At 39.4% G+C, this 23,616-nt stretch overlaps 1 protein-coding gene across 3 annotated transcripts in view; it reads right to left on the reverse strand.

Moving 5' to 3' along the window:
• Window positions 1–5,724: 5,724 nt before the first annotated feature.
• The window catches only part of KDM3B (lysine demethylase 3B), a 50,651-nt gene continuing 32,759 nt past the window's right edge, over window positions 5,725–23,616 (reverse strand). For 2 of the 3 annotated variants that reach the window (XM_039559476.1, XM_039559477.1), the window contains exons 17-24: window positions 18,133–18,304; window positions 14,456–14,546; window positions 14,239–14,369; window positions 10,961–11,080; window positions 10,315–10,454; window positions 9,801–9,977; window positions 9,073–9,207; window positions 5,725–7,075 (exon numbers count right to left, since the gene is read on the reverse strand). In XM_039559476.1, the coding sequence (XP_039415410.1) occupies window positions 6,995–7,075; window positions 9,073–9,207; window positions 9,801–9,977; window positions 10,315–10,454; window positions 10,961–11,080; window positions 14,239–14,369; window positions 14,456–14,546; window positions 18,133–18,304 (1,047 nt within the window). In that variant the 3' untranslated portion in view covers window positions 5,725–6,994. The remainder of the gene's footprint in view (window positions 7,076–9,072; window positions 9,208–9,800; window positions 9,978–10,314; window positions 10,455–10,960; window positions 11,081–14,238; window positions 14,370–14,455; window positions 14,547–18,132; window positions 18,305–23,616) is intronic. The other variant, XR_005603039.1, reaches the window with a different exon arrangement.

The following is a 23,616-nucleotide window of genomic DNA, read 5'->3' on the forward strand; positions in this document are numbered from 1 at the left end:
CTAGAAATCTACTATAGTTCTTCAGCTAACCAAAAAAAAAAAAAACCAAAAAAAACCAACCAACCAACCAAACCAAACCAAACAAGAAAAAAACCCCACCAAAACAAAAAAACCCGAAGGAAGGCACTATGGCAAAGTCTCATCGGTTGCCGAAGAGTCTTTATGAAAAGGAAGGAGACCAAGGAAAGAGTCAGAACAAAACCAAAGAGCTGCTCAGGAAGAATTTTCTCGTGAATGCGTGAAATTCAGTATAATGAGCAGTGATGACAAATACAAAACATTGACTACTTCCGCATTACATGCAAGAGATGAAAACATGAATGTCTCTACAGACAGTGACAAAGAACATTTTGTCACAGTCTGCTTTTGGATATGAATGGCCACAGAATGATTGCATAAGGGACTGCACAATTTACACCACTGATGGCATAACTGACCTACTAATAGGATAAAAGGAATCTGCTTTCACACACCCAAGTAACACAAGCATGCAAAATGCTCAACAAAATAACTGTATTTCTAACTGCATCAATTTCCTATCAGTGACCAGCACAGCTCTGTTACTTGAGTAATTTGTTCGTGCTTGGGTGAGTGGAAGATGCAAACAGAAGAGGGAAAATGCAGAGATCTGGTGAGTAACACATATGACAGTGTGAGAACGCTAAATAAGTGCAGCTTGGATAAGTGACACCTAAATAAAACGTGCCTTAGTGTTTTAAGCTATTTAATGTACCAAGGGGCAGTATGAAAATCTACAGTGCATTAGACACAAATGGTGGTAAGAACAACAGAATCTCAACATCAGTAGTCTTGTAAGTGGTGGCTCACTGTTAAGTAGCATGTTGAGCTTTAGAACAACTTTAGGAAAGGTACTTTAAGATAGCAATTTACATTTAGCAATAAGAACCTCAATTTCTTTCCATATCATAAACAAAAATGAAAGATTAATTCATTAACTTACCTTTCCACAAGGAGAAACTACTGGTAGTTGAAGGGCTGGTTTTGGGAAAAGTGTCAGCTGCAGGTAGGTCAAGTAAAACTAAAAATATTTATTAGTAGTATTCTTTCTATTAAGTTATTAGTAATACTGTATAATGCTGTGTCATTAAGACCTTAAGACCCACCCAGGAAAGCAATTCATCAATTGTTTTCAAGTTAAGGCTACATGGTTTTTTTGCAGATATGCTACTGCTGAAACAACTCATGATAAACTTGTGTTCTACAAATAGGTCCAAATAGGTCACCAAATATCTATCAATCTGCTATGGCTAAACAATAAGGCATGGAAAACAAACAAGCTGTTCCTCGAATAGAGCAGCCGAAGCAAAGCTACACTAAGAAAAATGGCAGGTCAGATCCAGAGATCCTGCTGAAGCTGAGGTTCAGGCAGAAGCTGCTGTGATGAAGAGGAACAGCAATTCATCAGGGCTCAAGAACATAAGATTCCCTCTGGAAAAGTTTAGCAGACTAAATAAGGGTCTTAGGAATAAAGGTGAAGTGGAAGAGCACAATGGGAACCCTCTCTGCAGCACAAAGGTGTCAGTTGTAGTGGAAGAGTATCAAAAGCTGGAAGAAGTAAGGAAAACAGAAAAAGCACAAGCTGACACAGCCAAAAATGACATTGTAAGAGCTAGGGCTCTAGAACTAGAAGTTGTTCTGAGAACATTTCTTTATCTGTTTTGCTTTGTGATTGAAAGCTGTTCTCTTAGAAGACACCTTCCTAGAGGAAACAGCTGTATTTTGTTGTATCCAGCTCTTGAAACTTACATTACCATTTTCCTATTAGACTATATAAAGGAAAAGATAAATGAAAAAACGCCTGCAAGGCAGGGGAATGAGGGAGATGAGAGAGAAAAGTAAGATGACTTCTGACTGGTTATTTTTCAAATGCCTGATGGGGATGTGCAGCTCTTTTTCAAAGGTTGAAAATAGGGATCTTAAAGACACCGCCAACTAAGAGGAAAGAAGCTGTGGGCTGATTTCAGATTCTGAGATGCACTGGAAGAGAGCAGGCATTGGCATGCATCCCAGCTATGGGGGGTAAGTTTGGGAAAACACTAAAGATGACAATCAGAAGATTCCTCACCAGTAACCAGAGCCTGGAAGATGCACTGCCAACAGGTCCTTCTGTGCTATGCTTCACTCACATGTGTAGTTTCACAATCATTTTCACTGAACACTGCTTACAAGATGTGCTTGATGCATGAATAAATCACTAGTGTGTCATATACCTCAACCAATACCTCTGACCTGTAGAAGCTCAGAGAGCTATCAAAGGGCTATCAGGAGTGAGGAAGGAGAAGGAAATGATACATACAAGGGAGCAATAGTTTTAAATACTATCTATGCCTCATAACTTTTTTTTTTTAATTTGGATTGTAGGTAAATTCAAGTTACTGCTAACAAATCTAACTCTGCTGCTCCAATTCTGATTCCACATCCTCAGGTTTTACAAAAGGCCATCTAAGAATCTTTCAGAAAAACAACACATGGAACACAACCTTTGATGTATTAGGTACTTATTTTTTTCCTATATTTATGTTGCCTGGTTCAGTTGTCTCAGAGTAAAGATTTAGGTTTTGTAAAGTTAAACCTTGCATGCTGTTGCATTTTTATTCAGTATCAAGAAAAGAAAGTTTTTTGGTTGAAAAGAAGTGAAGTCTTCACACTGGGGACATTATGGGGACATTACACCCTTGCATGGCTGAGCACACACCAAATTTCAGTATTGTGAATGCAGTCTAAATTCACTCGGGCAGACCAACAGCCACATATTCCTGAAATCTTGCTTCTCTTGTCTGTAGTTCCACAGGACACTGGCTAAAAGGCTGCCCGAGTTTGAAGCCTATATTCAAAAATGGTGCTGCCTACTATCTCACGCACCTCCATTTAGTAATGGCAAGAGAGCATCAAGTAGAACAAGTGTGATGACTGCAGCAAACTATATTAAGACATGTAACTCAAGTTTTTCTTCTCCCTCTGCTAAAACCCCTCTGATTTATGATGTCTGCTTTAATCTGCTTACGTTCTAGGTAACATACCAGCTGCCCCTTAAAATCTGTAATTAGAAAATACTGTGATAAAAAATACTGATTATATATCTTCATTCAATTTTATAATCACTTTGGCTGGCTACTTGTGGTATAAGTGCTGTATGATATATGTCAGAACTAGTTTGTGGTGGGTACTGGAGGGAGAGGATTCTCCTCATAAGAGAGAATTGTAACACATGTCCACACATAAATGTGTATGAGACGGGCCCCAGGTTAGCTGTCACTACTCAGGAAAGATAGTGTAGTCATGACTACTAGAAATCTTAATGCTTAGCACTATTAAGAAATGCAGCAACAGGAATCTCACCACAGAAATGCATGGTGAATACACTGAAAACCCTGCACATACCGGGATCACCCTCGCTCAAAGATGGGGTAGCTGAACAAAAAGCAATCACAAGAAAATCAACAAGAACTATCAGAGGCACTGAGCAGGTTCTGTGCAAACATTATACACTCTAAACCTGTTCATCTTGGAAGAGAGATGTGTTGGGTGACATAAAGGAACTATGAAGCTATGAAAATGGCCAAAAACAGTTCCAGTAAAAACGGCTCTGGAGCCCAGTTAAATTACAAAGCTAACAAAGGTACATCTTTCAAACAAAGCATAATTAAATCTTGCAACTCTGTCAAAGAATGTAGTAGAAGCTCTAAATACAATTACTTCTGGCATCACCACGACAAGACTTGCAGCAAGATTCACAGTCCAATTCCAAGCACCATAAAATGTCCCTGAACATGTACGGCTACAGCAGGGAGCAGAAGCTAAGTGTGTTTGAAAGGAGACAAATGCCTGCAGTTGTCTGGGTTTTATATCTATACATGTATAATGTGTAATGTATAATATATACCTCCATAAGTATATGAGCATTATATATGATCTATATACATAATATATAAATATGTATCTGATTAATATTAACTAACAAAAACCAGTGTGTTTGCAGATACACAATACGTGAACATTCTGTTTCAGAAATTCTGAAATTGCTGTCAGTAACAACTAGATTTTGAGCAGTTGAACAGAATTCTAAGAGCTGACAATTACCACCTGGCATCAACTGAAGACTTTCTCTTGGTGTAAAACAAGCAAGAAGTATGAAATGGACTGTGAAACTACATAAAGTTTGTGCCCCATATAAGAAAAAATACTTGGAAAAACTTGCCAAAAGAAGCAGCAGTCTCCATCTCCTGTTACGTATGATCCAGATAAAGGATAAAAGTTTTCAAATTTAAGTTACTGGAACTGATTTGCCAGAACAGTTTACAAATTCTTCCTGTCCCCATCTGCTCTAAAGTCTGTATTGCCGTAAACCTGTTGGCATGAGTCCAGACAAGACCACCAAGCTGATCAGAGGAACTGAGCAACTCTCACATGGGGAAAGACTAAGAGAATTGGAATTGTTCAGCCTGGAAAAGATAAGGTCTTTCGAGTAACCTAACTGCAGCCTTTCAGTATCTGAAGGAGCTACAGGAAAGACAAAGAGGGACTTTTTACAAGAGCTAATAGTGACAGGACAGGTGTGGAATAACTTCAAGTTGAGACTAGAATTAGATTAGGTATGAGGAAGAAATTCTTCCCTGTGAGGGTGGTGAGGCCCTGGCACAGGTTGCTCAGAGAAGCTGTGGCTGCCTCATCCCTGGAAGTGTTCAAGGCCAGGTTGGATGGGGCTTGGAGTACCCTGGTCTAGTGGAAGATATCCCTGCCCACAGCAGGGAGGGCTGGAACTAGATTAAGGTCTCTTCCAACATAGGCCATTTTATGATTCTATGATAGTTCTTAATTTTAATAATCCCTCTGATTTTGGCTGAATATTGCTTTAGGTTAATTGTACTCTATGCTTAATAAAAAAGGAAATTCAAGAGACAGAAGCAGTACTTGATAGACTCAAACTAAACAAAGGTTTAGCATGAGATGCAAAACTCCTGCTGTAGATCACTGCATTGAAAATTACTCATGCTACTGTATTAGACATAGCCAAGTCCCTGCCTTTTTGATCTTTATCCAATTCTAATACTTATATATACACACACATAGAAATGAGGGAAACACCTCAGCTATAATTAATCTGTATGCACAGAGTGCAACAAAAGAGCACAAGAATTTGTACACAACATAATACAGTGAAGCAGAATGATTCACGTGTCTGGAATAACCCTTTTTATCTCTAGCGGACTGAATTAGCCCATATTCACAGGATTGCTGCAAGGCTATAAGGCAGCAAAAGCCTGTGACTGGACTTTGCACCCAATAACCAAACTGAGAAGCTGTCAGTATGCCGCATGTCAGTGAACAGAACTGCTGCTGCCATCACAACCTCCAAGGTCAGAAACCACAGAACTTTTACCACCCTATCCGCATCTCCAGTGGAGAGGGCATCTCTGGATCCCAACCTGTTAGGAAGATAGTGAGAGATGGGGAGCACAGTACAAGAGGTGTTTTTTATGACAAGACAGATCCTCTACCCAAACTACCTCGAAGAATCAAAAAGTGGCAGGCAGCTTGGTATGCTCCCAGCACATACTTGGGATGCCAGGCTAAACCACATGAGCCTTCTGGTCAAATACAGCAGGTCAAAATTAGCAGGCAGCCTACACTACCAGGGGCAGAGGCTGAGACAACCTCAAGGCAGGAAGATCAGTGTACAGGTATGAAAGAAACTGCCCAGACTGTTACAGTAAATGACTTTTATTTTTTAAAAAATGAAATAACCGTGAACATATTAACAGGCCTGCAAGTGGCACTACAGTACAGCTGGAGATAAGGTCAATACATTTCCCCATGTACCCGGACAATGAAATCCATTGCATCAATGCTGACATTAGTAAATTCTGAATACAGTTCTATCAAGCAGGAACATTTTACTTAAAATAGTTCTGGACAAAGTTGACACCAAAAGTTAACTTTTCCTTCACTTTGGAAAGGATAGATGTTTTATAGATGTTTTCAGGTAGCACTGGTATTGGGTGAATATTGCCTGCAGTCACCAGTAAAGGGAGAGATGTACAACATCTCCATGTGAGAATAGAGTTTATACTCCTTTTTACTTCTCATTCTGAAGAAGCAGGGTGGCATAGAGAGAGGGGGGAAGATAGGTGAGGTAATATGGGCAAGGGAGGTGGGATGTCAATATCTGTTCAATTCTCCTTTGGCTGTTTTTGTGCTATTTTGGACTGCTTTCTAAAAATCACTTCTTGATTTTACTGAAAGGAAGACTAAATGTAATACACCTTTCCTTGAAAATCCAGGAACAATTGTGGTACTTCAAAAATACTAAAAATATCTACTTTCATGAAATATTAACTGTTTCACTACAAACCTATTTTTTCACTAAATACACAATTCTCTTATTTCTGGAGTCTCCCAGGGGGAAAAAAAAAGTGAGTTCTCCCTTTAGTTCTGCAACTCTACAGTGTCTAGAGAAACAGCTAGAAGAAGGGGAGTGCAGAGAATAGCTTTATCCTTTTCCTTGGCCTGTATCTCACATGGGAAGTTTGTTTGAATTTCTGCAGTTGGTCACATTCCTTCAGCAGCTATCAACAAAGTCTGCAGTAGGACAACCCACCTCCAGCATGTTCTGTCTAACTTTGTGGAGACTAACTAGGCATGAGGGAAAAAAACATCCACACTCTTTATACCATTTCTAATCATAATATGCAGGAACACCAAGTGGTTTCCATGTTCTTTCAATTTGCAAAAGGCCACAGGAAAGGGACATGGCACCTTTTAGAATATGGAATTCTGCATTTAACAGTGCGACCTTCCATTAGACCTTCAGTGTTGAGGCAGCGTAGAAAACAGTGGCTGAAGAGTGTGTGTAATACTGACCACACCAGCTCTCAGTGAGAAGCCTCTGCTCCTGCAGAGGCAGTTGTGTGCAGTCCCTGTATATACCGTGAGCAAAAGGCTTCCTTGACAGGGCATTTGGAATTAGCAATTCCTATGATCTAGCTAGTTTGGATTCATGAGCTTTCAGTGTGCCAACAGCATCTTTCACTGCATGGTAGATAATGTTCTTCACCTGCAACAGGAAAAAAAAAATCAACTTCTACAGACTAACAAGGAGAGTCTTACATATCTACGCAATCAACTTTGACAGCTGAATTTGTAACAGTTGGCAAGTATACACAAAATATATACTCTTTTTGCTTCAGGATATCAACAGCACAAATTTTAACTGTCACAGATGACAAGTATTTTAGATACTGCACTGATTTATTAACTCATTTTCTGGTCACCCAGCAACGTATTTTTACTCGTGTTATTTTAAGATAATTCCTTCTTCTGTGAGAGCTAGGAGGAAGTGCACTATGAAGTTATATATATGAGTTTATTTTGAAAAAGTCCTTGTGATCCAAGTCACTTACAGATTCACATGAATCAAATCTAAAAGATGCAAGAAAATCATATGGTTTAATCCTATGAAAATTAAGATGATGCAACAAATCATCCTGTTGTCTTTGCATGGAGGCTAGAAATTCTTCGAATTTGTGAATCTTGCAGAAAGACAAGCACGCGATGAGAAATCCACTAGTATTCACTGCAATCTTTTTCACGGTTACCTATTTAAGAATCAAAGCTCTGTCTTGTTTCTGATTTTTTCTGAGCTAAGTTTATCCGAATTCTGTTTCCAGGTGTTGAATGGAACAGTTTCACCTCCTAAGTGAGTGGCTCAATTGCACTTCTTCAACTAACTGCCAAGCACCATAATCTTTTCCTGATGTACATGTGACCTCATTTTTTGGTATCATTTATGTGGCTGTTATTGTCTCTGTGTATTTTTAATATATATAAATATAGACAGAGGTTTATATAAAAGTATACATTAAAAATTACAAATAAAAAAAAAAAAACTCTGAGGCAAATACAACCAGTATTCCTTTTCACAGGAATATTGAGTTGCACTTTGTGGGTTTTTGTCTCTTGGGTTTTTTTGGGTTTGTTTGGTTTTTTTTTAATAACAAGCACTACTCATTTGCAAACCTCTTAATTTACAGAAACACTTCCACATTTGTCACATCATCACAGCTGAAGAGGTACAAAGTTAGAAGCCAGAATGAGAGCTGATCCTACTTTTGCTTTCCTTTATAATCCTATGAAAATCCACACAGAAATTTATAGCAAACTTTCACTAAATTGGTATTAGAGAATTAACATGGTAGATTTCTGACATCCGCGGGTGGCATCCTGGAGAGTGACTATATATTGTGTACTTACTTTGATGAGGACAGCCATTCTGCAGATCTCCACCCTCCTTTCTTTTACATGCATGTGATTACTGACACACAAAAAATGCTGACAACAAAATTTGCAAACTGAGCACATACTAATGCTTCAGAAGCATTAGACAAAATTCAGCAAGATCCCCTACAGTCTTCTCTCTGTAGAACTTACTGTCTTATATCCAATGTACTTGTGTACCTATTATGTTCTGTGCATAATTATTAGTTGAAGCAGTCACACTTCCTCAAACTAAAACACATTTAATTTTAGGACTAACATATGTTGGATAAGACCTTAAAGATCATCGAATCCAGCCACAAACCTAACACTGCCAAGTCCACCACTAAACCATATCCCTGACTTAAATAAGCCAGCCTTCACTTTCAGAGGAGTTTCCCTATAGGCAATAAAGAAACAAACATTAAGTGTACTTGGTCAAATAAACATCTCTCTTCAAAACAAAGCATTGCTCTTTCAATTTTAATAGTGTTTTTTTTTCTTCTGGTCTGCTTTGCTGTCATTAGGATTCAGCCATTCAAAAACTTATTAATACCAATGCATGCCATTAGTCTAATAGGGGGAAAGTTCTCTGGAAATGCAGAAGTCTATTACTAATTTTTGTTTACATAATACTGTAGACAGAAGTATTTAAAAATTAATTAATGTACCTATCAAATGAGAACCTCCAGATTTGTGGGAAGTTGTTACTCTTTCCTTAGCCATACATTTCTGGTACTGAACAAAGCTGGCAAAACACAGGATATATTTAGTGTTTACTGACATAATATCGGTTACCTGCAGTTTATCCTCATGGTTTGTATGAGTATTAGACAGGTGCCTGAACTCCTGGGTCAGACGGAAGCAGTGCTTCACATGTTCAGGAGATACAAAATCTTCTGCCACTTTAATGCAGCTGTACAAATTATGGACCTAAAAACCCGTATCAAATGACTGATATATCAAGACAATGAACCATACAAAACAAAACAAATGAAACACCAAAATGAAAACAAACAAACCTCCAAACCCCAAAAGAAAGAACGACAACAACAATCACCAAAAACCAAACCCCCAAAAAACCCCAATACCCCCCCATATATTTAGGCTCTGCCACATTTACTCATCAGAAACAGAAACTAACAGAATTGTATCTAATAGTAAAACCAGAACAAAATACATGACATCCAACAGGTTCCCTGTTCTCCCACAAACATTAGCATTCCCTAAAGCAAGTTCTCTTAACCTTTGAATCTGGTTTCCTTGGCTGAGGTTTCATTACACAGAAATGTTTTCCCTCCATTCACCCCAGCTTTTCCCCCCTGCCCCGTAATTTCATCAGTTATGTACACATCATTCAGATATTTACATAACTTATAGTAATGTAAGAACTGCATATGTAGAAAACAAAATCTTAAGTGAGCAATATTAATTACCATAATTAATTAATTATTTTCAAGCTGCAGTTCTGTTGCGCCTCAAATTCAATTCTATTTGTCAATATGGCCTAGAGTTGGTATAGTTACCTGATGGGGTGCACCTGCAGGAATGAACACTGCATCGCCAAGGAACTGCACTATTGCCCAGCCTTGCACACCATACTCATCATATAGTCTCTTACGTAAGGTCTGGTCCAAGTACCAACTTTGGTCATGAATGGGGTCATGATCTGGAGGATTTTCTTGGCCTTGTTCTTCTCCAACCTAGGGCCAAGATATGGGGTGGAGGGAAACCATGACACAGCACCTTGATATTGCTGGCTCACAAAATGGTCTGTACCAAAAATCATAACAAACAATTTCAAGGTAGAACATTATTTTAATTAAGGTCATTTAGGTCTTAAATAGCAAGGTGCATTAGTATGAAGATTCCAGACCAGGCTGAAAACCTGGGAACATAGTAACTATTAATGCCCTCAAAGACAGAAGTGCAATCAATACCTATGCACTTGACGTTGATAGCAATTTGTATCATTCAGCTGCTATAAGCAAGCTAGTCAAGGAACCCTGTAAGCTCAAGCTTTCTTTGTAACCAGCATACCTTCCGGAGAAGTTCCCGTATCTTTTCAGCATCCTTGGCAGCATAAATGTGCCACAATGCTCCAGGTTTTTCTCTTCCTTCATGGATTCGCTGCTTTGTTACATCATCAGCATCTCCCTCATCAATTGTTTTCAGAACTTCTGAAAGGGGAATCCATGTAAAAGCAGTATGATTACAAAGCTGCTCATTTTTGACATAGAGAAGAGGAAGAAGCATTTTGAGTTACTAAATTCAGTCACACTGCAACTGCTGCATCATACAGTGCCCCTTCTAAGCCCACCAAGCTTCATTTTAACAGAATTCAGGGAATGTGTCAAGTGACAGCTAATCACAAAGCTCAGTCATGAATTTAAACTGAACTATGGTTATTCAAACACAAGGAGAAGAAAGGGTAGTAATGTAGTCTTTCCCCTCCTTTCTTCAGGAATGTACCTAATTTCCAGCAAAACTCTGCTGCTCCCACAGTTGGAAACTAATGAAGCATTACTGCACTTTTAATTACGTGCAGTAATTACAAGCAGCAAACTGCCTTGTATACTTGAATTACTTATCATAGATATGACAAGCTTAAGCAGTAGACACAGTCTCCTTTCTCACACACACAATTGAATTTAGTGTACAGAAAACAGCTTTCCTCAAGCATTACCATCGTCGTGGGTCCCTTCCCCAATGGGAATCCCAACATACACCATGACGTTAACAGCATCGGACACATCCAAGTGCAGATTTGTGGTACCAACTCGTCTGTCTTCTGCAGTAATTAAGCCTACAATAGAGTGCAAAATAAAATCAAATTCTGTGACTAATCTCTTATAGAAATAACCTACCTGAGAAATCTGTCTAGAATGCTAACTTTGTACAGCAATGAGAGCAGAAACCAAAGTCAAACAGCAACTGAAGTAGGTATATTCGTGTCATGTGTAGCATAAATAAAAAGTTTACCGATAACTGGTATTTTAATCTTACAGGAAACAGAAGTACCAAACCTAGTTTTCAAGTCATGAGGAAACAAGCATTTTAAAACCAAAACCAGAACTTGTACTTCACAACTTTGTCTCTCTGAGGGTCATTTATACAGTCCGTACTAGAGAACTTAGCTATCATAAGCACAAAGCAAGTCTTCGTTTGCTTGGAGGCATGAGAGAACTGCTTTAAGTGGCATTAGCATCCTACTGTGTGGAGCAAGTCATTGGACTGTTACAAGTATAAGCCTCCAGCAGATTTTTATTTTCTCATACTAAGCTGTAAAATCCATGACCAGTTGAATTCACAGTAGTTAGTGATCCACCCATCATTAGCAATTCAGATTACAATTCAGTAAGGAAAAACACCTGCAGATTCAAGTGCTTGTACCTTTATACACTGAAGGAACTTACACCTCTCAAGTGACTGAAAGTAATGGAGAAAGATTTCAAATGTTTGCTTAATTCTTTCACCTTCTTATTAACATGTTCCTTTTTTTTTCCTCTGGCCCTTCAGTAGCACCCTCTCTTTCTACTTCTGCTTAACCATCTCTAGCAAGTAACATGGCAGGAAATTAGAACATTAAAAAAAACATATATCTTTGTATCAGCAAACACTAACAGAAGTGTGCCCACAAGAGTTTTTAGGATCACCATCATATTTATCGATTTTCTGTTTAAAATACAAGCTTCTGAAGATAGAACTCAACTCACTGAACAGCACCTATCATAACAGACCAGAAACAGTAGCTAATATAGACAGTTTGTAACATGAACTTTAAAAAGCACACCTAAAATACGAACATGGAGAAACACAATACATAGGTCCAAAATCCAGGCCAGACAAATTCACTAAAGATAGGTTAATTGTTGACCTCAAGGACCCTTACAACCTCCACCTCAAACCTCTGCTTTGCAAGATGCAGCAGGACAAAAGGAAAGAATGACACTTTTAAAATTAATTGTTTGCTAATGGTCTAAGTCACACAGAGTATGCTGGGAAATACAATTACATCATCAATGGCAAGTCTCATGTTAAACAGTTCAAGTATTTCTATATAAAAATTGGTCAGTATTTAAGGGTCCTCTAGACAAAAGATTTCTTCAAAGCTAACTTCTATAAACAGTCCTTTTATTTAGGTAACTGAGTATCACTACGAATCAAACGTCATGAATTTTGTATCTTAATGCTTTAAAATGCTAAGCACATGAAAGACTTCGCTATTGTGAATTTTTTTCACCACATACTCTGCAAACAAAGCCATATATTTACAACCAAAATACATTTAAGTTGCTAGAAATGTTACTCATATTCACCATAGACAGAATTACTATTTTTATATTGAGGTGCACCCTTTAATTTGCCTGTCAAGCAGCTAAGAGCAAAAAGATACAAAACTAATTTTGAAGACAGACCTAGCTAATTTTTTTTCTTTTAATTTCCAAGTAAAGAGAGTGTAATACTTTCTCTCTTTGGACCAAGACCTGTATGTCTAAAAAGGATCAAATAGTAAAGGGTTATGATCTACACTAAGAAAAATACCATCAACCCTGCCTCCACAAGCTCTGATAAAAAGGAAAATAGAACTTTGACATTTAAGAAAAATTCAACAAAATGAATCCATTCCTTCCATTGACAGCAACTAGCAATATACAGAAACAAGTCAGCAGTGACTGATTACGTTCCTTCTTGCTGCACTCTTATTTATGTATTGCTTGATTACATTATAAGCTCTTTGGTGTACGGATTCCTTCACTCAACTTACATGTCTAGTAGTACATAAACCAAAACACTGAACACTGTTAAATACTGGAATAAGCTCAATTTGCCTAAGCTGCAACAACCTATTTAACTTTTATTTGCAATGTTGTACTGCTTAAAAAAAAAAATCCAAAATAGCACCACATCTCTTTGAGAACTGCAGTATGTTGGCTCACAGCTTAAGTCTAACCCACATTTGGTTACCGAGATACAACATTCTTAAAATGATGAAACAGTGAAAAATCTTCCATGTCCTTGGGTGAGTTGTTACTGTAGGTGTAACAACAATCGGAATGCAAAACCTTAAAAAACAGTGCACCTGTCTCACCAATATTCAAAGAGAACCACATAAACTACATTAGGGTAAGTTTGCTTCCACATACTTGCTTTGTGAGATGACTGCAACTTTTTCCTTATCAGTATCACTTGACATTTTACAGCATATACAAAAACCAACTACTCTAAACGTTATTTTATTCTAAAGCTGCAAAAGTATGTGCTTCCAAATCAATCAGTTATTTAAAAACATCCTGTAACAACCATTGGTTTTAAATTAAAAGTCTACAAAACCTGCTTTGGGCCATGACCTCAAAGTCAGTACATTCAGGAACTAAAATAATTCAAGCTGACATGCTTTTTTTGTTCACATATCCTCCACACAGCTATATTACAATCATCAGAAAATGTAATGCTTCACAGCCCCATGTAGGTTATGTGCTCAGATATATGCTACTTACCTACTAAATAATTAGCCTTAAGAGGACAAACTATCCAATTCAGGTAGCTGAACATGGTGACAGTTTTGTTTTGCATATTGTGAGTGGTCTATTTTATTAGACATGGATTAAGAAAATTACAACTCTGGTTGGAAACATGAATGCACAGGTTAAAGTGCCCAGAAGGTGGGTAGTTTTCCTCTTAAACACATCAGTTGGTCTCAAAAAGATACTAACTTTTCCTTGAACCCTGTATTGGTATTATGCTTGTTAAATGTATTACAAATCGGATATACAAGGCAGAAAAGGGCACATCTGACAGAGAGACGACTAAGTAAGAATAGATCGCAGGACTAAATGAAAAAAAAGTAACAGCAGGCTCTAGGATAAGCACAGAGTTTTGACTAATGCCACAGCCATGTATTTGTCCTAAGTATAATAAAGAGTCTCAAACCCCAGTATCTGCAGAACTATACTCACATACCATACGCATTGTACATTTTGGGACCCAGGTCAGGACGGACAAAGTAGCTTGGCAGCCTAGAAGCCAAATTCAGTCTGCCATCTCTCTTGGTATATTCAGGAAGAGGAAGATTTTCCATCAAGTCCTCAAACCTAGAGAGCAAAGAGAGACAAAGGTGGGTTATCCTCCTGTAGCACCTACAGCAGTCCTGTCAGCACTGATACTAAAGGTTACTTACCTGGTAGGCATCATATCTCTGAAGTCCTCCCCTGGAGGCCAATCCTTTAACTTTAGTACCATTGGCTGACCATCATCTGACCTGAGCCGTTCTGCAAGAAACAAATTAAGATTTCTTCATGCAGTATCTTTTTACCACAGCCCAATACCTTGTTAAAGCTGTAAAGGGTTTCTGCACCTCTTACAGGGCACAGCAAAATGGATCCTGGTTTTGCTTTGGGCTTCCAAGCATTGTCATAGTATGACCCACAGCAGTTTAGCAAGTATATCTATAGATACAGGTATAATTACCTACAGCACAAGTTTGACAGATCTCGCACAGCTGCTAAGTTTTAGAATAGTTTTTATTCAGCTTCGAAAACAAGCCTTTCCAAAGCATTCTTCCTAACTCCTTTTGCCAAAGTCTGAGGCAGCTTTATCTTTAATTTCAAGAGAAGTGGTACTTCTATAAAATAAAAGTTATTGGTTCTTGTTCTGAAATCAACCCTAACTTCAGTGTAAAGCAATAAACCATGGTACACCACATTCGAAAAAGCTAAAGGGCAGGTGGTCACAAAGAAAGACAGCCTTTATTTTTTTTAATTCTTCTTTGCTGGAGGCACTCAAATTAGCAGACTACCAAAACCAAACATTTGTTCTTCACTTTAAGAGTTTTACACGAGTCCTGACTGGAAACAGAAAGCTGGCAACACAGAAAGATGGCATTACATATGCAACAGTGGATGTATGCTATGATGAAACATAGATTTAGAAGAAACATAAAGATTTTAGTTATAGGCTAGCTGTGTTGAAATTAGTTAGAATAGGAAGGAATTTGGGCCCAGCTAGAGTTAATTAAAATAGTTAAGAGAGCTGGACCTGAAATGGGTTTTAAGATGTTAATAACTGATTACCAAATAACTGACGATCTGTCATTTGCATGTTTGCTTAGCTGTGCTTAGAACGAGGAATAGAAACTTTGATAAGTTGGTGTAGGGAACAAGGACAATTAGCAATTTCCTCCCTTGGTGGGAACCCATTCAAAAGTCACGCAAGAGGAAACTTAGAGGTCACTAAAGTAATTCGGATTGTTAAAGTTCAGAGAGGCGAAAAGGTCAAAATGAGGAAGACGAGCTACTTCATCTTTTTAAGACCACTGACCCAATTCAAGACCACCGACTCAATTCAGGACACACACTACGCATGCTTAATGACATTTAAGCTCATTTCCATACGAAGTGGAGAATGGGAGGTGTTAATGTTATGAATATGCATTTGTATTTTGGATAGTCATAATTTTTGTAAATAAAAAGCTTTGTGTTTGCTTGGATCGGGGCCCTGCGTCTTAGGGAGCTATCCCACACAGTGCCTGGCACCAAATAAAACATGCACTTTCTAACTCTAAACTGAGAATTTTTGTCCGTCTCAGTTGGATATCGATATTAGATCGATATTCATAGTTTGGTAAATCAGTGACAGCACTGACCATATCAACTGCTGTTTTACCTCAGATCTTAGGGCTAGATCTCGAGGCTAAGAGAGTCTATCTGGAAGTGGAACACGAGCAGCTTAGAACTCAGTGTAACATTTAGAGAAAAACAAAGTTCACTCTTCTACCAGATTTTTCACAACTCTACATGAAGCCACCAATAGAAAAACAAGGTGTACAGCAGTCTTAACACTTTAGCATCCCCATCTCCCCAGAGAGTAACACCCTTAACTGCTTCCTGACTTCCCAAGGATTGTCAGCCAAACTGATCTAACAGAGCTCCTGACAGCATCAGAAGTGAAAGCATATCTAAGAAATTAGAACTTGGAGACCCGTGAATCACATCTGCGCTATATATCAACAGGCTACAGAAGACAGCCTGAGTTTGCAATTAAAAAAAAAAAATTACTGAAATTAAAAGGAATTAAGAACTGCAGATACGTAAACTGAAGTGACTGATTTACAGATAACAAACTTTGATATGCTACAGATTTTAGAGAGGCAAGTGAACTGAAAAGCTCAAGGACTTGAATTTAAAGATGTTTTACAACTTCCCATATTCAAGATTTTGAACTCATCAAGGATCTTTGTTCTAAACAAGAAGCAGCTTGTAGGGAGGCTATTCAGAAAGGACAGAGTGAAGAACTACCTGGATGAAAACATACAGATCTGACAAATTACATGAAACTGGACGAACCCCAGAAAATATCTGATCAGCAAAGAAAAGCAGGTGTAAGAAGGATCGAAACAAAAAGTCAGACCTTTCAAAAGTCCATTTTAAGCCCAAAAGTATTAAAAGAACAGCAAAAGATTAAAATTAATTAGAATAAAGTATCTTATAGAATAATCTCAATAACACCTCCAAGAGCTGTTCTACAGCTCTTGGTAACTTAAAGCGAGGGTGGGAGCCAGCCACATTTTTAGAAAATTTAGAATTCATGTAATGCAGAGAAGTCAGAGACATTAGGTAATTTGCCAACAGTTTTCATAAGAATTAGCATGTGAAATCTCTGGACTAGTAGCAAATAATACTCCTCTATATTAGGGATTGAACATGGCTGAAAAAACTCTAAATAAAATGTATTTAAAAGAAACTATCAAGAATGATAAGGTTTTCCAACTAGTCACTAATAGTTCTCAGGTAAAGTGTGGTAAAGGCATTGTCTAAAAGAAAAGCAGAAGCTGATTTTGCTGAAAGGAGTGTATCTGCCTGGAGACAAACTACAAGTAACATTTCTCAAAGATAACTTGACCCATACAAATTCACTATTTTCATGAACGACCCCAGCACAAAAGTGAAGAGTTTGTGAACTTTCCCAATTACTGTCAATACACAAAGACCACACCATTATATCCTCCTAGGCCATTTATTTCTGATTAATAACAAAAACAGTATGAAACTTAACAGTACAAAATACAATACTCCGTACTACCCACATAAAAAAAACCAAGTCAAAAGCAAGGAGTTATTTGATTGGAAAATGACTCGGATCTAGGTATATACAATGTAAAATGCTTTTCAGAAGCTCTTTAACCTAACCAGTTATGCCCCCAGAAATTTTAGCTGGTTAGTTTCCCCATTCACACTTGACAGAAGGTTTTCTCAAAGAAGAACTTGAGCATTAAATAATGTGTTATCATGTGAGGCATGCATATAGCATTGCCATTTGTAATACATATAAATTTGTATTTGTACTCACAGATGATCTACCAAAAAAGAATTTGCAATGTCAAGTGTACTTAACTGATGCATTCCACCAAGTCCAAGTTTTAGTGTCAAAAGTCTCAGTCTGTTTTAGCTCTGCAGGATCCCTTTAGTTTTACAATAAAAATTGAGGTTGAAAGGAGAGCAAGGGTAGGCATATTACTTACTGTCTTAATAATGGAAACTCATGATTAATTTCACTGGGAAAAGGTAAAAAAAAAAAAGTAGTTTCCCATGAAATGGATAATTTTTTGACATATGAAAGTAACACACCCCAACACACTGCAGTAGAGACAGTCCTTTTGGGCAGTCCTGCCCTAATCTTCAATAAAGTATTTTCTAGGGTGTGCTACATGTAAGGAACAATGGCTTCTTTGGATGAGACTGATAGGTATCCGGATTTTTTTCTTAATTTATTTTTTAAGAAAACAGGTGGAAAATGAAGAGTTGGAAGATAGCAAGACAGACTGCTCAGTTAAACTAGTCAGCCATAAATATTACTTACTAGATATTATCTCAAAGCCATCCCAGAAGTCACGCACTTTCACGTCTGAAATTATGGCACAGTTCCTGCAGTTCACCAAATCTACATCTTGATCTCCAAATTCCAGGCTGAAAGCTTCTGGTTTCCAAAGCTCTGACTTCAACTTCTTATGGACACCAGATACCAGCACGGGCTGAGAATACAAAGATGAATGCTTACTCCACCATAACCAAATTTCTTACACATGCAGCCAAACTTTCTTAAGAGAGCCGAGACTCCTGGCTACCACCATACAAAAGACACCACAAATCTATTTTCATCCATGTCTGGGTTTTGTGTATCAAGCAAATAACCAGAGTCAAAGCAAACTTTAATTCCACGCCGTGTGCAGTTGCCTTAGAAGTGGCATTGGATTAGACTTGCCAAGGCAAGTGCATTAGGTCTCCATGGCAAGGTGCTGGCAGCAGGTGTAGGCTCTGTGAGAGGACGCTGGGAGCTGCTCCATGGTGGACACAGATGGTTCCACCTGGCTCAACAGACCCATCACTGGCCAACGTTGAGCCCATAACTGATGCTGGTGGCATCTCTGTGATAATTAGAATGGCTAAAAAGTTCTCCACAGCTGCTGCGTGTGTGTGTGTGTGTGTGTGTGTGAGAGAGAGAGAGATAGACGGGGACACACACAACACACAGACGGCAGGCAGGGGGAAGAGGCAGGGGGAAGGGAGAGAAACAACTCTGCATACACCAAGGTCAGTGACGGAGGAGGTGCTCACAGCCCATCAAAGAGCATGGTGAGGCAGGCTGTCCCCCTGCAAACTGTGGAAGACCACGGTGAAGCAGAGATCCATCTGCAGTCCACAGAGGATCCTGCACTGCAGCAGAGGGATATTCCCTGGAGGAAGCTGCAGTCCATGGAGAGCCCATGCTGGAGCAGGCTCTGGGAGAAGCTGCGGGGAGAATCCCACAAATAAGCAAACTTTCTGGTAAAAACTGTGCCCACTGGCAACCCACACTGGAGCAGCCCATGGAGACAACTCATGTTAGAGCCATTTGTGAAGGATAGTATCCTGTGAGAGGAACTTCACACTGAAGCAGTGGGAAAGTGTGAGGAGGACAGTGTTATGAACTGACCACAACCCCCATCATCCCCCCTGTGTCACTCCAGGGACTGTGGGGGTGAGGAGGTAGAATAGTCAGAGATGAGAGAGTAAAGTTGAGCCTTTAGGAAAAAGGTAACTTGGGGGGGGAGGGGTAAGGTGTTTACTGATTTGTCTTTTTTCTCTACCATCCTGCTCTATTTTTAATTGGCAATAAATTCAACTCCTTTATCACAAGTTAAACCTGTTTTGCCCATGACAGCAATCACTAAGGGATCTCCCTGCCTTTATCTTGACCCACAAACTTCTTCACCTGATTTTCTTCCCCTGTTCTGTTGAGAAGGGGGAGTGAGAAAGCAGCTGGATAGAGGGGTCTGGCAGCCAGACAGGGTCAATCCATCTGTGGCAGTACAGTAAGTGTAGAATCCCAGCACCTGTCCTTTTTCTTAAGCAGACATGCAACTACCACTAGAAACAGCATTTGTAGTAAAGCCTTCTCACGTGAAATTTTTGTCTTTTAATATGAATTGTTCAACTATTTCGCTTGTTATTTATGTATAATCACAGATCAACATTAATTCCCTAAGACAAAACCAAGTAGCAGAAAAAAGGCTGTTCACTTGCAAAAGGGGTTTTAAGATGTTTAGGCTAATGATGTACATATATTCCACACAGATATTTCAGTGGCCTCTCCCCATAAACACTCAAAGCATTTGCTAAACTGACAACAATTGGGAAAGGTATACCAGACAATCCTCCCAACACTGCCAAAACCTTTTCAGTTCCTTTCACCCTGCCATCTCAAAAGAGAGTTACCAAACTTGAGAGAAAAGGAAGAGGGTACAAAGTGAATTTGCACATAAACGATTCCCACCTGAAGACCTTTAGCTTTAGTAACTGCTGCCTATGTTCAAATAGCAGTTCCTATGTCTACGCAAGTTTGAATTCATTCCAAGCAGTGCCCTATACTTTAACAATGATCTGATGGTGGGTCTGGTTTATTCACATGAAGAGCTCAGCACAACCCCGAGAAGCACAGATGTCCCTAGATGCAGTAAAAGTGTGTTAGGCAAAAGTACCTACAGAGCTTATTCAAGCAACTCTAAAGCTATGCTGCTTAAAAACACTCCAGTAACTAACTGCTGCTTCCTTTTTATTGCCCAATGGCCTCTAAAAGGCCTAGTTTCAATTTGTCCCTAAATGAGGGCAACTATTGATTCAGAAATGTACGGAACAAAAACCCAACTCTGGGGATAACAGAAATAGCCTTGGTTTTCAAACACAATACAACATAGCCATTAAGTTCTAGAAGGCAGCAATGAAACCTCAACTCCAGAAGAGTGAGATTTAAGAAAACAAAAAAGGGTTGTTACTTTACTCCTGTCAATTTCAGGGGAATGAAAAGAAGTAAAAAACCCTACAGAAACATTTAGATTGGAAGTTACTACCCTCACACCGAAAGAGAGTATTTTCTTGCGTTGAGGCTGAACTTTCTGCACCCACTCCCACTTGTCCTGCCAATGAGCGTTAACAAGAAGAGCCTAGCTCCCTCTTAAAATTTCCTCCCCACGCTCTCCTGAGCCTTCTGTTCTCTAGGCTGAACAGCCCCGGCTCGCTCAGCCTCTCTTCATCTAAGTGATGCTCTAGTCCTTTCATCACCTTTGTGACCCTTTGCTAGGCTTCCTCTAGTAACTCCACGACTCTTTTGTACTGGGAAGCCCAGAACTGGACACAGTACTCCAGGTGAGGCCCCTAACAGTGCTGAGTAAAGGGGAACCATCACTTCCTTTGACTTGCTGACAATTCTCTCTGTCATGAGGACACATTCTTGGCACATGGTCACTCCCTTGCCCACTGGGACCCCAAGATCCTTCCAGCAAAACTACCTTCCAAATGGTTGCTCCTCAGCAACTGCTGCAGCATGTTATTCTTCCTTGATGTGCAGGACATTACATTTTCCCTTGCGGAACATCACCAGGTTCTTCTCAACCCAATTCTCCAGCCTGTTCAGACCCTCTGAGTAGCAGCACAACCATCTGCTGTATCAGTCATTCCTCCTAGTTTTGTATTGTCTGTAAACCTGCTGAGGGTCTATGAACCCTTTCCCATCTAGGTCACTAGTTACATGATAAATACTACTCACCCCAGAAGTGACCCCCTATGATATACCACTAGTGACAGTGCTCTCACACATGGCATTTCAGTCAATTTTAAGTCCATCACACTGCTCACTTACCAAGTCTGTACTTTACTTTGTCTGATGACACCATGACAGTGTAAAAAGCCTTTATTAAAGATAAAAAACATCCAGTACTTTCCCTTCATCCACCAAGCCAGTCATCTCATCACAGAAGGCTACAAGGCAGGTTAAGCATGATTCAAACAGTATTCCCGAGCTCCTCTTCTCTTCATGACCATATCTCCATGGATTCTTCCAAGCAAGTATCTGAAAAGGTGAAAGTCTGCTCTCTCAAAGCCCAGATTTGTGATCATGATTTTTTTGCTTTGCTCCCTCCTCTCAAAATCTTGATCTGAATGCCACCATCTAATAGTCACTGCAGCCAAAGGTGCCGCGTATCTCCACATCAACAACCTTCCTTGTGTGGAAGCACAAGGTCCAGCACAAGCGCCCTTCCCGAGCTGTTTCCTTGATCAGCTGTCTCAGGACATTGACACCAATGCACTTCAGAAAACTTCAGGACTGCTTGCGACCTGTTGTGTTGTTCCTCCAGCAGGTATCACAGTGGTCCCATGAGGCCCAGGAAATGTGAACACAAGGCTTCCTCCAGTTTTCTGAAGACGGCCTTATCACTTTTTTATGGTCAGTTGGTCTGTAGCAGATACTTGCCACAATGTTGTCCATGTTACTCTGCTCACTAATCCTGGCCCATAAGCTCTTGAATCATCAGTTCCTTCACAATTTCATGCATTCTAGCTTCTTCCTCACAAAAACAGCAATGCTCCCTTCTCATCTTCCTGGCCTGTCATTCCTGTGTTGTCCTTCCTGAACAGCCTGTACCTATTCCTTCCCATACTACAGCTGCATGAGCTATCCCACCACTTTGTCATACCAATGAGACCATGGCTGTGCAACAGCACACTAATCCTTCCTGTTTGTTCAATGTGCTGCATGCATTAGTGTACAGGTACTTCAGAAAGACACCTAGTCACGTTGATTTCCCAGAAACAGTATGAGAGCTTTCTTCACAATGCTGGGATGCACACAGATCTTTACTTACATGCATATGCTTGAGGTGGACATCTTTCATCCTTGGTTTCTTAAGTATGAGATTACCCCTGTTCACTTCACCTCACACTGCTCGCTTGCCAAACCAATCAACTAATTCCTTCCTTGATCACTGGTCATACTCTCCCTCCCTTGTTCCTGCTTATAGCTCTCCTAATAAGGTTGGCCAGCGTGTTGGCAAAGATGCCATTTTTTTTTTTTTTTTTTTTGCTTTGGTGGATCCTATCTCTTCCAAGCAATCCCCAATCCTCTTTGAGGTTCCCACAATCATAAAACCCTCTTGGTTAAAACCAGCTGTGCAAACAATGGTTGACATGCAGGATCTCTCCACTCCCCTACCCCTCACTGGCATGAGTAAGAAAACCATGAGGGCTCCATAGCCTTGATTAATACCCAGAGCCATACAGTCACTCTTGATACTGTCCTGGTCTCCCCAATAGTACTGTGTGTGCCAGTATGGAAAAGCAGCAGAGGGCACATGTTTGAGGGACAGGTAAGCTTTGGTAGTCTTTCCACTATGTTCCAAATGTGAGACCCTGATAAGCAGCAAACCTCCCTAAGAGCAAATACAGCAATCTCAAATCTTAATGTAGTCCCTCATCCCAGCAAAAACGGTAACATTAAGGCAATAAAAAAGTTTTAAGCATATTCTACAACAAACACTAGGGATCATGTATGAGTAAAAAATAACAGTACCTTTCACAGGATGTGTGGAAAGGACTGCCTGGTAGACTTTAAGTTGACGGATAAACCAGCTGCCTTCAGTACAGAAAAATAATGACATTTTGATCCCTGCTGTATTCACTTGACCACTTGTAAATTGCAATTAAAAGAAACCCCAAAACAACCAAACTACTTAACTTAGTAGACCCCTTCTTGCCATCCATGGCAGAAAATTTGCCATGGAAGAAATAAAGTATTCTCTCTAGCGAAGAACACAGATAGGGCTCCAAGATAAAAGGACAGTGGACTTGCCTGGTAGACATCTCCTGCCAAATCTGCTCTCAAACTACAGGGAGATAACAACAAAATAAAAAGCTCCAGTACCATACCAGATTTTCACTGTCTCAAAAATGAGAAATCCTAGCATGAAAATTCAGAAAATATCAGGTTGCTACAGGATGAGAATCCTAACTATCCCCAGATGAGCAACAACCA

This window comes from Corvus cornix, chromosome 13 (assembly GCF_000738735.6).
Source record: "Corvus cornix cornix isolate S_Up_H32 chromosome 13, ASM73873v5, whole genome shotgun sequence".
Lineage (NCBI taxonomy): Eukaryota > Metazoa > Chordata > Aves > Passeriformes > Corvidae > Corvus > Corvus cornix.